General features: G+C 48.0%; 2 protein-coding genes across 2 annotated transcripts in view; one reads left to right on the forward strand and one right to left on the reverse strand.

Moving 5' to 3' along the window:
- LOC306794403 (melanoma receptor tyrosine-protein kinase-like) overlaps positions 1 to 13,890 on the forward strand; it is a 34,274-nt gene that overhangs the window by 18,086 nt on the left and 2,298 nt on the right. The window contains exons 7-24 of the mRNA XM_079292454.1: positions 192 to 333; positions 768 to 881; positions 1,995 to 2,121; positions 2,231 to 2,304; positions 4,238 to 4,328; positions 4,457 to 4,656; positions 4,740 to 4,872; positions 5,571 to 5,661; positions 5,853 to 6,010; positions 6,093 to 6,125; positions 7,041 to 7,176; positions 7,277 to 7,399; positions 7,949 to 8,047; positions 8,313 to 8,498; positions 9,142 to 9,297; positions 9,400 to 9,475; positions 11,602 to 11,748; positions 11,920 to 12,017. Coding sequence (XP_079148580.1) covers positions 192 to 333; positions 768 to 881; positions 1,995 to 2,121; positions 2,231 to 2,304; positions 4,238 to 4,328; positions 4,457 to 4,656; positions 4,740 to 4,872; positions 5,571 to 5,661; positions 5,853 to 6,010; positions 6,093 to 6,125; positions 7,041 to 7,176; positions 7,277 to 7,399; positions 7,949 to 8,047; positions 8,313 to 8,498; positions 9,142 to 9,297; positions 9,400 to 9,475; positions 11,602 to 11,748; positions 11,920 to 12,017 — 2,184 coding nt within the window. The remainder of the gene's footprint in view (positions 1 to 191; positions 334 to 767; positions 882 to 1,994; positions 2,122 to 2,230; positions 2,305 to 4,237; positions 4,329 to 4,456; positions 4,657 to 4,739; positions 4,873 to 5,570; positions 5,662 to 5,852; positions 6,011 to 6,092; positions 6,126 to 7,040; positions 7,177 to 7,276; positions 7,400 to 7,948; positions 8,048 to 8,312; positions 8,499 to 9,141; positions 9,298 to 9,399; positions 9,476 to 11,601; positions 11,749 to 11,919; positions 12,018 to 13,890) is intronic.
- Positions 1 to 13,890, reverse strand: part of eci2 (enoyl-CoA delta isomerase 2) — a 144,734-nt gene that overhangs the window by 7,433 nt on the left and 123,411 nt on the right. The gene's annotated exons all lie outside the window — the stretch shown is intronic.

The raw sequence follows: 13,890 nt of genomic DNA on the forward strand, positions 1-13,890 counted from the left end.
GAAACAGTTCGTCGTCTCTCAACTCAAACTCCAGTCTCGGATCTCAAGTCTCGGTCCGGATGTCCTCGCTGGCCTCGCTCCAACCCCACGAATACAGACCCCTAGACCCCTTCCCTCCAGGCTTATCGTTTCTCTTTCAAAATGAACATTTCCTGACATATTCCCTGTCTGTGTGTCCACTCCCTCTCCAGGCCTGCAGGGATTTGAATGACGCCGGCACCTGTAAAGACGCTTGTCCGCCTCTGACACTCTACGACCCAAAGATCCACCAGGTGGTCAACAACCCCAACGCCAAGTTCACCTTTGGGGCGACCTGCGTCAAGGCCTGCCCACGTATGGACCTTAAATCCTCATTCACTCTAAACATACGTAAATATGAATCCCATGATGCAGCGTTCACTACAGCCACAACCTGAAAGTGTTGATCGAACAAATGACTTTCTGTTGATGGAGCAGAAGAATCAAACCTGTACTGTCTCCATGATGAAAAGTATGAAAACTAAAACAACCTCTGACCTCAGTAACACACCTGAATCTCTGACTGAACTGTTGGCTACAGAGGTGCACTATGGGTAATGTAGGCGCTGGGTGTTGACGAGAAAAATGTGTGAAAAAAAGAAGAAAAAGACGCCGTCTCTGGTTCTGCTGCATCGATTTTGATCGTCTTTGAGTCCAGCAGTGTTGAAGACGTGCAGATCCAACTTCTCTGTTGACTTTCGGTGGAAGTTAACACAATTGTGCTTTGTGTTTGTGTTTCCTGCGTGAAGATAACTACGTGGTGGCAGGTGGATCATGTGTTCGTACCTGCAGCGCTGGGATGTACGAGGTGGAGGAGAACAGAGTCCAGCGCTGTAAAGACTGCGATGGTCCCTGTCCCAAAGGTAGAGAGACCTAGAGGGACAGGAGCTGTGTCCAAATCCTGTTTTTGAGAATATTATGAAAAGAGAAACATTTATCAATAATGTTAACACAGGGATCAGAAGATTGACACATCTGACACAGCAGACACAAAGTCACACATACATCATGTACATGGATGTCTTATTGTGGGTTTAAAGAAATGAAAGAAAAGGTGACATCACAACTGTCATGTGTGACATCATCAACAACACATCAGAAGTGTATTGTCCTCTCTCCTGGTTGTCTTGTTAGTGAAGGCTTTGTAATGGAGTCGAGCTCATGTAACTAACCTTAAGTACAAGATGGTCAAATGGAGACATTACAAACAGACTCATGTCTTAATTCAAAGCTGCGGTTGTGAATGTTTGTCCATCGTTCTCCCCTCAGCTAGTTAGTTTTGCTTCACACCACAAAACAAAAGTAGCAAAATACTCAAGTTCAGTTTATTCGTGTCGTTAATCTCAACGTTTAAAACGTTACAGGACTGAAAGTGATATTTCAGGTTCATAACCTGTCTACCTGAGCTCCTGTTGGTCCGTTTATGAACATAATATGAAGTATAAATCATCTGTAAAATCGTCACAATTAGTCAACCTCTGACGTTTGAAAGTGAAGTTATTAAAAGTAACTTTTTACGGCTTAATAACGGAAGCAGCCAGACGAGCTGCCGCTAACGTTAGCTAGCTTGTTAGCTGCTAACGTCACGAAACTCAACCGATCACTTTAACACACGTGATGTTATAAGATCGCTTATTTTGTTTTAACATTCGTATCGGTGATATTCGAGTGAGTTGAAACAAAACTTACATTTAAACATCGTCCCCATGTCATTCAAATCAAATCTTCATCGGCACGCAATGCATCTTGGGATATGTTGGGCCGCGAAGCATCCATCAGTTGTGTCCTCTGAATGTGGGAGCTGAAGGCTGCTTTCGAAGGAGTCTTTGAAACGGGACGGCCTCGCCGCAGCCGCTACGACGCAACCGGCCTACAAACGCAGCCTCGGCCTCCGAAGGATGCGGCCACTGGACCCAGCCAGAGACCGGGAGAGACCTGAATACTGAACAAATAACCCGTCTTTTCTCTCCCTCCAGTCTGTGACGGAGTCGGGGTTGGCGCTCTGATCAACACCATAGCCGTCAACGCCTCCAACATCGAGTCCTTCAGGAACTGCACCAAGATCATCGGGGACGTCTCCCTGATCCCAACCTCCTTCACCGGGTGAGACACGAACCCGGCCGCCGTCTTTAGGTCTACCAGTTATCAAGATGTCCCCATGTGCAGTGCAGGGAAAGTGAAAGGAAGGGGTTTCTTTCATTGGCTCTTTCAGGGACCCGCACTATAAAGTCCCGCCCATGGACCCGGCTAAACTGGAGTACTTCAGAACGGTGAAGGAAATCACAGGTCGGTCAAAGGAAGTGTGTGAAGGAATAAGGCTGTAAAAGGTGTTTTTAGGGCCCGAGCAACCGGCGTCGGGCCAGCGAAGGTTCTTTTTATTTGTCCGCAAAAGGAGCATTTTTGGGAGACTTGGCACACATGAAAACTCACCAAATGTTGGACACTTGTCAGGTCTGGTGAAAATTTCCATCTGAAAAAGGATGCATCTTTCTGCGTAAAAAAATGGCTCTCTAGCGCCCCCTACAAATCGGACCGGTGACGCCCCTCGGCCAATATGTTCGATTTACTTGAAATTCAACACACATGTCCGACTCCGCTAGAGCTACAGAAAAGCCTCTCAGACCCCTAAGCTCCGCCTCCTTAGATTCTCCGCCATTTTGAATTTAGTGAAAAACACATTTTTGCGAACTCCTACACGCTGGGTCCCATTTCTACCAAATTTGCTGTCGATCATTAATGGATCTAGATCATCAACATTTTCAAAAGCTTTTTGATATCTCTTTGCGTTTACAAGATATGGACCAATAAACCTTTAAAGGCATGGCTTATATATCAATGCACATAACTCTCAACCGTTTGTCCTAAAATTACAATATTTTCAGCATATGTGCACATCGCATCCTGTAACATACCCTGAGATTGTTGTTGCATTCAACCACTAGGGGGCGCTACAGTAAACCCGCAAAGTGGTGTTTTTTGTCACTCTTTGCATTTTTCAGCCTTCGTACTTTAACGAACTCTTCCTACAGAATGTATGCGATCAACGTCTCCTTTGGTCAGGATGCTCTTAAGACCTTTGTAATTAAAAGTTACTCAAAATCGAGCGTTTTCATCGAAGAACCTTGACGTGGCGTGGCGGCCATTTTGCCTCATTGTTTATGAAAAAATAAGTTCTTATAACTCCAAGGTACATTATCCAATCCGCACAAAACTTATTATGCATGATGCTACTTCAAGCCTGAACATATTTCAATTTAAAACATTTCAATACCTCATAGCGCCGCCGACTGGCTAAAGGAAATGTCATATTTTATACTTTTCTTTATTCCTCCTAGCCAGGTGACCTGATCAGTCTCATCTGGCCTTAAGCCTTAAGACATTGATGATGCATCACCATGAATATTGTGAGTTTTTATTGAACGCTGTTGCCGTGGCGACGCATCGTTCGCCATGAAAAAGGAAGCTGATGGTTTAGTGACTTGGGATGCTCAAAAACTCGTGAAACTTTGTACATAAAAGTCCCGCCGCCACCCCCGTTCATCGCAGCTTTAATATTATTAAATAGCTTTAATATTATTAAATAGCTTTAATATTATTAAATAGCTTTAATATTATTAAATAGCTTTAATATTATTAAATAGCTTTACTATTATTAAATAGCTTTAATATTATTAAATAGCTTTAATATTATTAAATAGCTTTAATATTATTAAATAGCTTTAATATTATTAAATAGCTTTAATATTATTAAATAGCTTTAATATTATTAAATAGCTTTAATATTATTAAATAGCTTTAATATTATTAAATAGCTTTAATATTATTAAATAGCTTTAATATTATTAAATAGCTTTAATAATATTAAATAGCTTTAATATTATTAAATAGCTTTAATATTATTAAATAGCTTTAATATTATTAAATAGCTTTAATAATATTAAATAGCTTTAATATTATTAAATAGCTTTACTATTATTAAATAGCTTTAATATTATTAAATAGCTTTAATATTATTAAATAGCTTTAATATTCATTTTGGTGTACACCAATAAGTGTGTTTACATGTGAGCCGACCAGACATGATGCGGTTTTTGGAGTATGCCGTTCACGACCAGTGTGTGTGTGTGTGTGTGTGTGTGTGTGTGTGTGTGTGTGTGTGTGTGTGTGTGTGTGTGTGTGTGTGTGTGTGTGTGTGTGTGTGTGTGTGTGTTTCCTTCAGGCTTCCTGATGATCCAGTCCTGGCCGGAGAATCTGACCTCTCTGTCAGTGTTTGAGAACCTGGAGATCATCAGAGGAAGAACAACCCGCGTGTGAGTCTATCGTTACAAGAACAAGTCAAGTCCTGAATGCAGGACCTGAACTCGACAGTGTTAACAGATCAGAGCCCCCCCCCCCCCCCGGTTAGAGGATGAATCACGTGACATCTCTTCCTCTCCAGTCACTACAGTTTGTTGGTGGTGTGGGCGGAGAACCTCCTCTGGCTGGGTCTGCGCTCTCTGAAGGAGGTGAGTGCCGGTCGAGTGTTAATAAAGAACAACTCTCAGCTCTGCTACATCCGACCCGACCCGTGGACCCGCCTCTTCAGATCCAGGGACCAGACTTCCATCATGCAGAACAACGCTCCCCCCGGTGTCTGCGGTGAGCTCCGAGACGTCCTTACAGCCGGCGCTGCTCAGAGGACAGAATGAAATGAGAAACATCTTCTCGTCTGCCTCACACAGAACGGCAGAATCGAACCTGTGACCCGGAGTGTACGGACGAGGGCTGCTGGGGTCCAGGTCCCACCATGTGTGTCTCCTGTCGCCATTTCAACCGTAGGGGGCGCTGTGTGGCGCTCTGCCACCTGCTGCAGGGGTGAGACGCAGACTGTCCCTGCTGGGACTTGAACCTATGACCGTATCACTGAATACGCTCACATATGTCAGTAAACTTTGAGTACTTGTGAACTAAACTAGACGACTACACGAATATAATATGAAGTAGCGTTACATGTTGACATGAAATAAGATACTGAGGAGTAAATAAAGTTCATGAACCTTTAAGAGCTGCAACATTTAAGAAGAGAACACATGAATGCATCAATATTATAATCCAACAATATAATACATGTTAAGAATCTGCATGATAAGTACTTTTATACTTTTGCTGAAGTGAAAGACTTTTACTGATAACGGAGTATTTCTACACGAGTATGGCTGCTTTCACTGCAGTCAGACACGAGAGGACTTCTTCCACTGACAGAGCAGCAGCTTCTTCCACTTCTTCAGCTTCTTCCACTGTCAGAGCAGCAGGCTGCTCTGACAGTGGTGTTCTGTGCTCTGTGTTCTGTGGACCTGGTGTTCTGTGGACCTGGTGTTCTGTGTTCTGTGTTGTGTGTTCTGTGGACCTGGTGTTCTGTGCTCTGTGTTCTGTGTTCTGTGCTCTGTGTTGTGTGCTCTGTGGACCTGGTGCTCTGTGGACCTGGTGTTCTGTGTTCTGTGTTCTGTGTTGTGTGTTCTGTGGACCTGGTGTGTCGATAAAGCTGCTGCTGTCTCTGTGTGTCTCTTCTGCAGCGAGCCCAGAGAGCTGGCGCTGAACAGCAGCTGTGTGGAGTGTCACCCAGAGTGTCTGCTGAAGACCAGGACCCCGAGCTGCCGAGGACCGGTCAGTCCAGCTGCTGGTTCATGTCTGTCCTACAAATCCTAATATGAGCCCTTCAGACTGTGAAGAGTCAACTTCATGATCCATTCTCACATTAATGTTTATCGCAAAGTATTTCCAAACAAAAGATCAACTTAAGAAACTCACCACATTGTGAATGAATGACGTCACGACTCCTCTGGCGCCACCTGCAGGGTCCAGACCAGTGCTCCCAGTGCGCCCACGTTAAAGACGGGCCCCGCTGCGTGCAGCGCTGCCCCCGCGGTGAGCTGGGAGACGGAGACGCGCCGATCTGGAAGTACGCCGACAGGACGGGCCGGTGCCGGGCCTGTCACCAGACCTGCACCCAGGGGTGAGTCGCACGTCTGTGACCAGAAGTGAAATAAGAAAAGTGACGAGAATCTATAAGGAGCTGCTTGTCTCTGTGTCTGCAGGTGTTCAGGGGCTGGACTGTCAGGATGCACCAGGTAGAAACACAACACCAACACAATGAAAAGCAGTTTCTGCACGTTGCTTTGGATCCTGTTCGCTGCTTTAAATCCATCTCCTGAACGATGAGGTCAGAGGTTCACAAAAAAACAAAAAACGAATTAAAAACTGATTCAAGCTACGAATGAGTTCACGACGCGTCCGTCCCGATCACATGACCCTTATCGGGGAGAACGCCAACAGGTTGATTGTTTCAACACGGACATCGTGCTCGAGGAACCTTTCATCCAACGGCCCGAAAGCTGCGATCGGACGGAAAGGGACGCAAACCTTTATCCAGCTGGCAACATGTGTAGTTTATGAAGCGGATTCACACGAACATTACGTTGAAACATGTTCAGCTCGGTCCGACGGGTCGGTCCTGCCGTGCGTCCACCGGCTCCAGAGTTCCCTCGCCTTCTGTCTGAACACAGTTCTGTTGTGAAGGGAGATTAGAATGGGAGTCAACAGCAATGCTGCCGTTAAATGGAGAGATGTGTGAATCATACCAGTGGTTGAAGCGCAGTAATCTGAACTCGACCTCGCCACGCTGCATTTGAATAGCAGTCTATGTGAGCGTGCTGACATAGAATGTGAGTCAATGGGAATTCCACTTTTGCATATTAAATATGAATAGGAATTCATCGTAATTCTAGCTTTGAATATCAGTGTTCATTTGAACTGTGGTCTAATTGAGCATAATAAGGTCATGATTAAATGGGAGATAATGGTAATTCTTCCTTCTCTGAATGGAAGTCAATGGGAACTTTCCGGAGCATACATTCGTTGATAACATAGCGTGTTAGAATAAATACAAGTATTTTGAAATTCAAACTCAATGTGCCTCAAGTTAATGGGCGACTATGATGAGGAGTGATTCTCAGGTGTGACCCTTCTGCTCCGTGTGTCCTCAGCGTGGCCACGCTGGCGGTGGCCGTGGTCGGCGGGCTCTTGATCGCGGTCATCGTGTCGCTGGTTATCTTTGTGTTGCTGCGGCGGCGACGAATCCGGAGGAAGAGGACGATGCGCCGCCTGCTGCAGGAGAGAGAGGTGGGAGAGGACGGGACGGCTAGACATGAGACAAAGACAGAGTCAGAGAAGGTGTGGACTGTATATGACCTGTGGACATCTAAAGTGTGTGTCTCTGCAGCTGGTGGAGCCGTTGGCTCCGAGCGGTGAAGCTCCTAATCAGGCGCTGCTGAGGATCCTGAAGGAGACGGAGTTGAAGAAAATCCGGGTGCTCGGCTCCGGGGCCTTCGGGACCGTCTTCAAGGTGAGGAGGTGTTCATCAAACCACACTTCATGGTGCTTGCACTGAAGATGTGTAGCAGGGATGGAAACGTCCACTTTGGTCCAGACGGAAACATCTCAACAACTATTGGACGTCATTAATGATGAAAAACAAACATTCATGGTCCCCAGAGGATGAACCCCACTGACTGTTGATCCTCTGAAATCGTAGCGCCATCAACATGTTAACGTGTCCAACACTTTGGTTCATCACCAAACACCTGCAGAATTACAGACATTCAATCTGCCCCGTGACAATTGGCTAATATTAGCATGCTAACATGCTAAATAAACATACCTAAAACCAGAACCTCGTGGCTCCAACCAGGTGAGCTGTTATTGGCTGACCAGTTGGTAGCAACATGTCCACAGATGTATGTTTATGATTGAATGAGACAGAACAATGAACAGGATATTACTTCAGCTGGTTTACCGTTGGGGGACGCCATCTTGGATTTAGAGCTCGAGGTTCGTTGGTTTGAAGTTGAGCTGTTGCTGTGTTGATGAATGAATATGATGAATATTGTTTTAGGGTCTGTGGATCCCTGAAGGAGAGAACGTGAGGATCCCAGTAGCCATCAAAGTTCTCCGAGAGGCCACGTCGCCCAAAGCCAACAAGGAGATCCTGGACGTAAGACTCCTCTTCTTCATTCTGTTGATTCTTCCTCTTTCCTCCTCCTCCTCCTCCTCCTCGTCATCATAATGCTCTCAAACAACTTGATTCTTTGTAAATGTGAATACAAACAGTTTGATGTTGGACGGAGATACAAAGACATTACTCGAAGATGTTTCACCATGTGAGACTAAATCAAGTTATTATGAATATGAAGGGTGTGTGTGAATAAATGGAGTGTGTGTGTGCGTGTGTGCGTGCGTGTGTGTGTGTGCGTGTGTAGGAGGCGTATGTGATGGCGAGCGTGGATCACCCTCACGTGTGCCGTCTGCTGGGGATCTGCCTGACGTCGTCGGTCCAGCTGGTGACTCAGCTGATGCCGTTCGGCTGTTTGCTGGACTACGTCCGGCACCACGGGGACCTCGTCGGCGCTCAGTGGCTGCTGAACTGGTGCGTCCAGATCGCCAAGGTGAGTCCAGAATCCCCAGTGGATCCGCTGCAGACCAGCGGCTCGTCAGCTCCTCTGTCTAAGACCAAGACCTCGGCCTGAGGCGTCGGCTCACCGTAAGCCTGCTGAGGCCCGTTAGCCTGCTGAGGCCCGTTAGCCTCAGTGAGGCCCGTTAGCCTGCTGAGGCCCGTTAGCCTGAGTGAGGCCCGTTAGCCTGCTGAGGCCCGTTAGCCTCAGTGAGGCCCGTTAGCCTCAGTGAGGCCCGTTAGCCTGCTGAGGCCCGTTAGCCTGCTGAGGCCCGTTAGCCTCAGTGAGGCCCGTTAGCCTGCTGAGGCCCGTTAGCCTCAGTGAGGCCCGTTAGCCTCAGTGAGGCCCGTTAGCCTGCTGAGGCCCGTTAGCCTGCTGAGGCCCGTTAGCCTGAGTGAGGCCCGTTAGCCTGCTGAGGCCCGTTAGCCTCAGTGAGGCCCGTTAGCCTGAGTGAGGCCCGTTAGCCTGAGTGAGGCCCGTTAGCCTACTGAGGTTCCTGTTAATCTACTCAGACTCTGCTCTCAGGCTCAGCTTGATGTTTGAAGTGCTGGGAAAACCACAAACAACAAGGTCACGAGGTCACTGAGCCTCCAGTCTGTGTGTGTGTGTGTGTGTGTGTGTGTGTGTGTGTGTGTAGGGCATGAACTACCTGGAGGAGCGTCACCTGGTGCATCGGGACCTGGCGGCGAGGAACGTCCTGGTGAAAACTCCAAACCACGTCAAGATCACCGACTTTGGCCTCGCCAAGCTGCTGACGGCCGACGAGACGGAATACCACGCTGACGGGGGAAAGGTGTGTGTTGTTGCCATGGAGATGCTCTACAGAACACCGAGTTATGAAAGTGATCCTTAAAATGCTCACGTCTTCTTTGAAGTCATGCTCGTGTCTCTGCAGGTTCCCATTAAGTGGATGGCGTTGGAGTCGATCCTGCAGTGGACCTACACACATCAGAGTGATGTCTGGAGCTTCGGTGAGTCGACCGGCTCCACCGGCTCTCTGTCCAGTGATGCTGCCTCAGACACATTCTACGTTCTCCACAACACGATGAGACAGCAGTTTGTGTATTATTGATCTTCCCACTAACAGGTTACAGCAGCAACCAGCTGTCAACAGCTAGTTATCCAGCTGTTGAAAGCTAGTTATCCAGCTGTTAACCAGCTGTCAACAGCTAGTTATCCAGCTGTCAACAGCTAGTTATCCAGCTGTCAACAGCTAGTTATCCAGCTGTTAACCAGCTGTCAACAGCTACTTATCCAGCTGTCAACAGCTACTTATCCAGCTGTCAAGAGCTAGTTATCCAGCTGTCGAAAGCTAGTTATCCAGCTGTTAACCAGCTGTCAACAGCTACTTATCCAGCTGTCAACAGCTAGTTATCCAGCTGTTAACAGCTAGTTATCCAGCTGTCAAAAGCTAGTTATCCAGCTGTCAAAAGCTAGTTATCCAGCTGTCAACAGCTAGTTATCCAGCTGTCAAAAGCTAGTTATCCAGCTGTCAACAGCTAGTTATCCAGCTGTTAACCAGCTGTCAACAGCTACTTGTCCAGCTGTCAACAGCTACTTATCCAGCTGTCAACAGCTAGTTATCCAGCTGTCAACAGCTAGTTATCCAGCTGTTAACCAGCTGTCAACAGCTACTTATCCAGCTGTCAACAGCTAGTTATCCAGCTGTCAACAGCTAGTTATCCAGCTGTCAAAAGCTAGTTATCCAGCTGTCAACAGCTAGTTATCCAGCTGTTAACCAGCTGTCAACAGCTACTTGTCCAGCTGTCAACAGCTAGTTATCCAGCTGTCAACAGCTAGTTATCCAGCTGTCAACAGCTAGTTATCCAGCTGTCAACAGCTAGTTATCCAGCTGTCAAAAGCTAGTTATCCAGCTATCAACAGCTAGTTATCCAGCTGTCAACAGCTAGTTATCCAGCTGTCAAAAGCTAGTTATCCAGCTATCAACAGCTAGTTATCCAGCTGACGTCTCTGTGACGATCACAATCTTCTGTCAGTCGTCTGCTTTTACCTCCAAACTGCTGATTTAACATCAGAGCTGGTTGAGAACTGAGAGTCTGTTTCCTGCAGGTCCCAAGTCTGTTAAGTCCAGCAGGAGAAGTCAACATGAACACGATTCTTTCTCTCCATCGTCACTAATATTGTTTCTCACAAGCTACATATCTCCACAACATTCTGACACCAACATGGAGGCATTGATCAGACACACACATCAGGAGAACGTTCATTTGTTCGAGACCTTTCTTTGCCTCGCTAGCACCCTCTCACCAGATCTTGTGTGCTGTAGAGCCAGTCCATCTGATCGGTATCTGGCCTCTGATCTCTGGCCTCTGGCCTCTGGTCTCTGGCCTCTGATCTCTGATCTCTGGTCTCTGGCCTCTGATCTCTGATCTCTGGCCTCTGATATCTGGCCTCTGATCTCTGGCCTCTGATCTCTGGCCTCTGATCTCTGGCCTCTTATCTCTGGTCTCTGGCCTCTGATCTCTGGTCTCTGGCCTCTGATCTCTGATCTCTGGCCTCTGGTCTCTGGCCTCTGATCTCTGGCCTCTGATCTCTGGCCTCTTATCTCTGGTCTCTGGCCTCTGATCTCTGGTCTCTGGCCTCTGGCCTCTGATCTCTGGCCTCTGCTCTCTGGTCTCTGGCCTCTGATCTCTGGTCTCTGGTCTCTGGCCTCTGATCTCTGGCCTCTTATCTCTGATCTCTGGCCTCTGATCTCTGGCCTCTGGTCTCTGGCCTCTGATCTCTGGTCTCTGGCCTCTGATCTCTGGTCTCTGGCCTCTGATCTCTGGCCTCTGGTCTCTGGTCTCTGATCTCTGGCCTCTGATCTCTGGTCTCTGGCCTCTGATCTCTGGCCTCTGATATCTGGCCTCTGGTCTCTGGCCTCTGATCTCTGGCCTCTGATCTCTGGCCTCTGATCTCTGGCCTCTGGTCTCTGGCCTCTGATCTCTGATCTCTGGCCTCTGATCTCTGGTCTCTGGCCTCTGATCTCTGGCCTCTGATCTCTGGCCTCTGATCTCTGGTCTCTGGCCTCTGATCTCTGGCCTCTGGTCTCTGATCTCTGGCCTCTGATCTCTGGTCTCTGGCCTCTGGTCTGCAGGTGTGACGGCATGGGAGCTCATGACGTTCGGCTCCAAGCCGTACGACGGCATCCCGGCCAGCGAGATGGCGTCGGTGCTGGAGAGAGGAGACCGGCTGCCCCATCCCCCCCCCTGCACCATCGACGTCTACATGATCATGGTGAAATGTGAGAGATCAGAGCTAAACGCTGACATCAAAGACCGCAGTCAGCGTTAAAGTGGAGAGTTAACAGCTGAGAGTCCAGCTGAGGACATGTTTCTACTCATGATCTCTCTCTCTCTCTCTCTCTCTCTGTATCTCTCTCTCTCTCTCTCTCTCTCTCTCTCTCCCCCCCCAGGTTGGATGATCGACCCATCCAGTCGTCCCACGTTCAGAGAGCTGATCGTGGAGTTCTCAAAGATGGCCAGAGATCCATCCAGATACCTGGTCGTACAGGTACACCGCGTGTGTGTGTGTGTGTGTGTGTGTGTGTGTGTGTGTGTGTGTGTGTGTGCAGCTTGAGTCTTGTGTGTGTCATTGTCATCAGTAATAATAATAACGTTGTACTCGCCAAGTCAACAGCTGAGATCTGTGAACATGTTGGCATCACGGGCCGGGTCTCGGGGGCAGCAGGTTTAGGAGGGCGTCTCAGATGTCCCTCTTCCAAGTAACGCTTTCCGGCTCCTCATGGGGAACCAGCAGGCTCCAGTGTGTTCTGGGACTTCCTCTGGGCCTCTCAGCAGTTGGACGTGCCTGGAGAAGCTCTGGAGGGAGCAGCGGTTCTACTCCGAGCTCCTCATCCAATCTCTGAGGTTGAGCCCAGCCATCCTGTGATGGAAGCTCATTTCAGCCTCTTGCATCCGCAATCTCCTTCTCTCCGTCACTACAGTACTACTACGGTACAACGGCTGCAGCACTGCTGACGCAGCGCCGGACCCCCGTCCACCTCGCACTCCATTTTACTCCATTTCTACTCGCTCGCTTGAGGCAGTGACTCATTCCCAACCCCTGACGGTGCGATGCACCGTTTTCCGGCAGAGAACCACGGCCTCCGACTTCAGTACAAACAACAGTCAGCGACTCTCGTCCCCTGGAGACAACTCCAACACGGCAGCGCTCAGCCGGGGGCTCGTGAGTATCCCTGCATCCGGTGGGGCACCTCCAGGAAGAGATGGTCCAGCCTCTCTCCAGCACCAGTGTTATATTATACACTCTATCTACAGTAGCTGGTACCGCTCCACCTCCGGCACCAGCTCTGGTCCCATCCCTGCCAGAGGTGGCATTCCACGTCCCCAGAGCCGGTCTCCTACTCCAGGGGTCAGCACACCGTGGTCCCCTTCCTTTCTTTCCGCCGAGCTCACATTACCCCCGAACCCGAACCCTGGAACTGGTGGGACCACAGGCCGGCGGCTCCAGGGACGTTTTTCTGGTTGTGCTTTTTGATTTAGATGCTTTGGAAACATTGTTTTTGGAAAATCTTCATGTGAATAAAACTACAGTGAATTGAATTGAATACATATAGAACACAAAATGAGTACTGGTGTTGTTGTACTTCTGCTGTTGTACTTGTGTTGTTGTACTTGTGGTGTTGTACTTGTGGTGTTGTACTTGTGGTGTTGTACTTGTGGCGTTGTACTTCTGTTGTAGTATTGTGTTGTAGTATTGTGGTGTTGTACTTGTGGCGTTGTACTTGTGGCGTTGTACTTGTGGCGTTGTATTTGTGGTGTTGTACTTCTGTTGTAGTGTTGTGGTGTTGTACTTGTGCCGTTGTACTTGTGGTGTTGTACTTCTGTTGTAGTGTTGTGGTGTTGTACTTGTGGCGTTGTACTTGTGGCATTGTACTTGTGGCGGTGTACTTGTGGCATTGTATTTGTGGTGTTGTACTTCTGTTGTAGTGTTGTGGTGTTGTACTTGTGGTGTTGTACTTGTGGCGTTGTACTTGTGGCATTGTACTTGTGGCATTGTACTTGTGGCGTTGTATTTGTGGCATTGTACTTGTGGCATTGTACTTGTGGCGTTGTATTTGTGGTGTTGTACTTCTGTTGTAGTGTTGTGGTGTTGTACTTGTGGTGTTGTACTTCTGTTGTAGTGTTGTGGTGTTGTACTTGTGGCGTTGTACTTGTGGCGTTGTACTTGTGGCGTTGTACTTGTGGTGTTGTACTTCTGTTGTAGTGTTGTGGTGTTGTACTTGTGGCGTTGTACTTGTGGCGTTGTACTTGTGGCATTGTATTTGTGGTGTTGTACTTGTGGCGTTGTACTTGTGGCATTGTATTTGTGGTGTTGTACTTCTGTTGTAGTGTTGTGTTGTCAGAGTGAACATGAAGATCCT

The sequence above is a fragment of the Melanostigma gelatinosum genome (assembly GCF_949748355.1).
Source record: "Melanostigma gelatinosum genome assembly, chromosome: 20".
NCBI lineage: Eukaryota > Metazoa > Chordata > Actinopteri > Perciformes > Zoarcidae > Melanostigma > Melanostigma gelatinosum.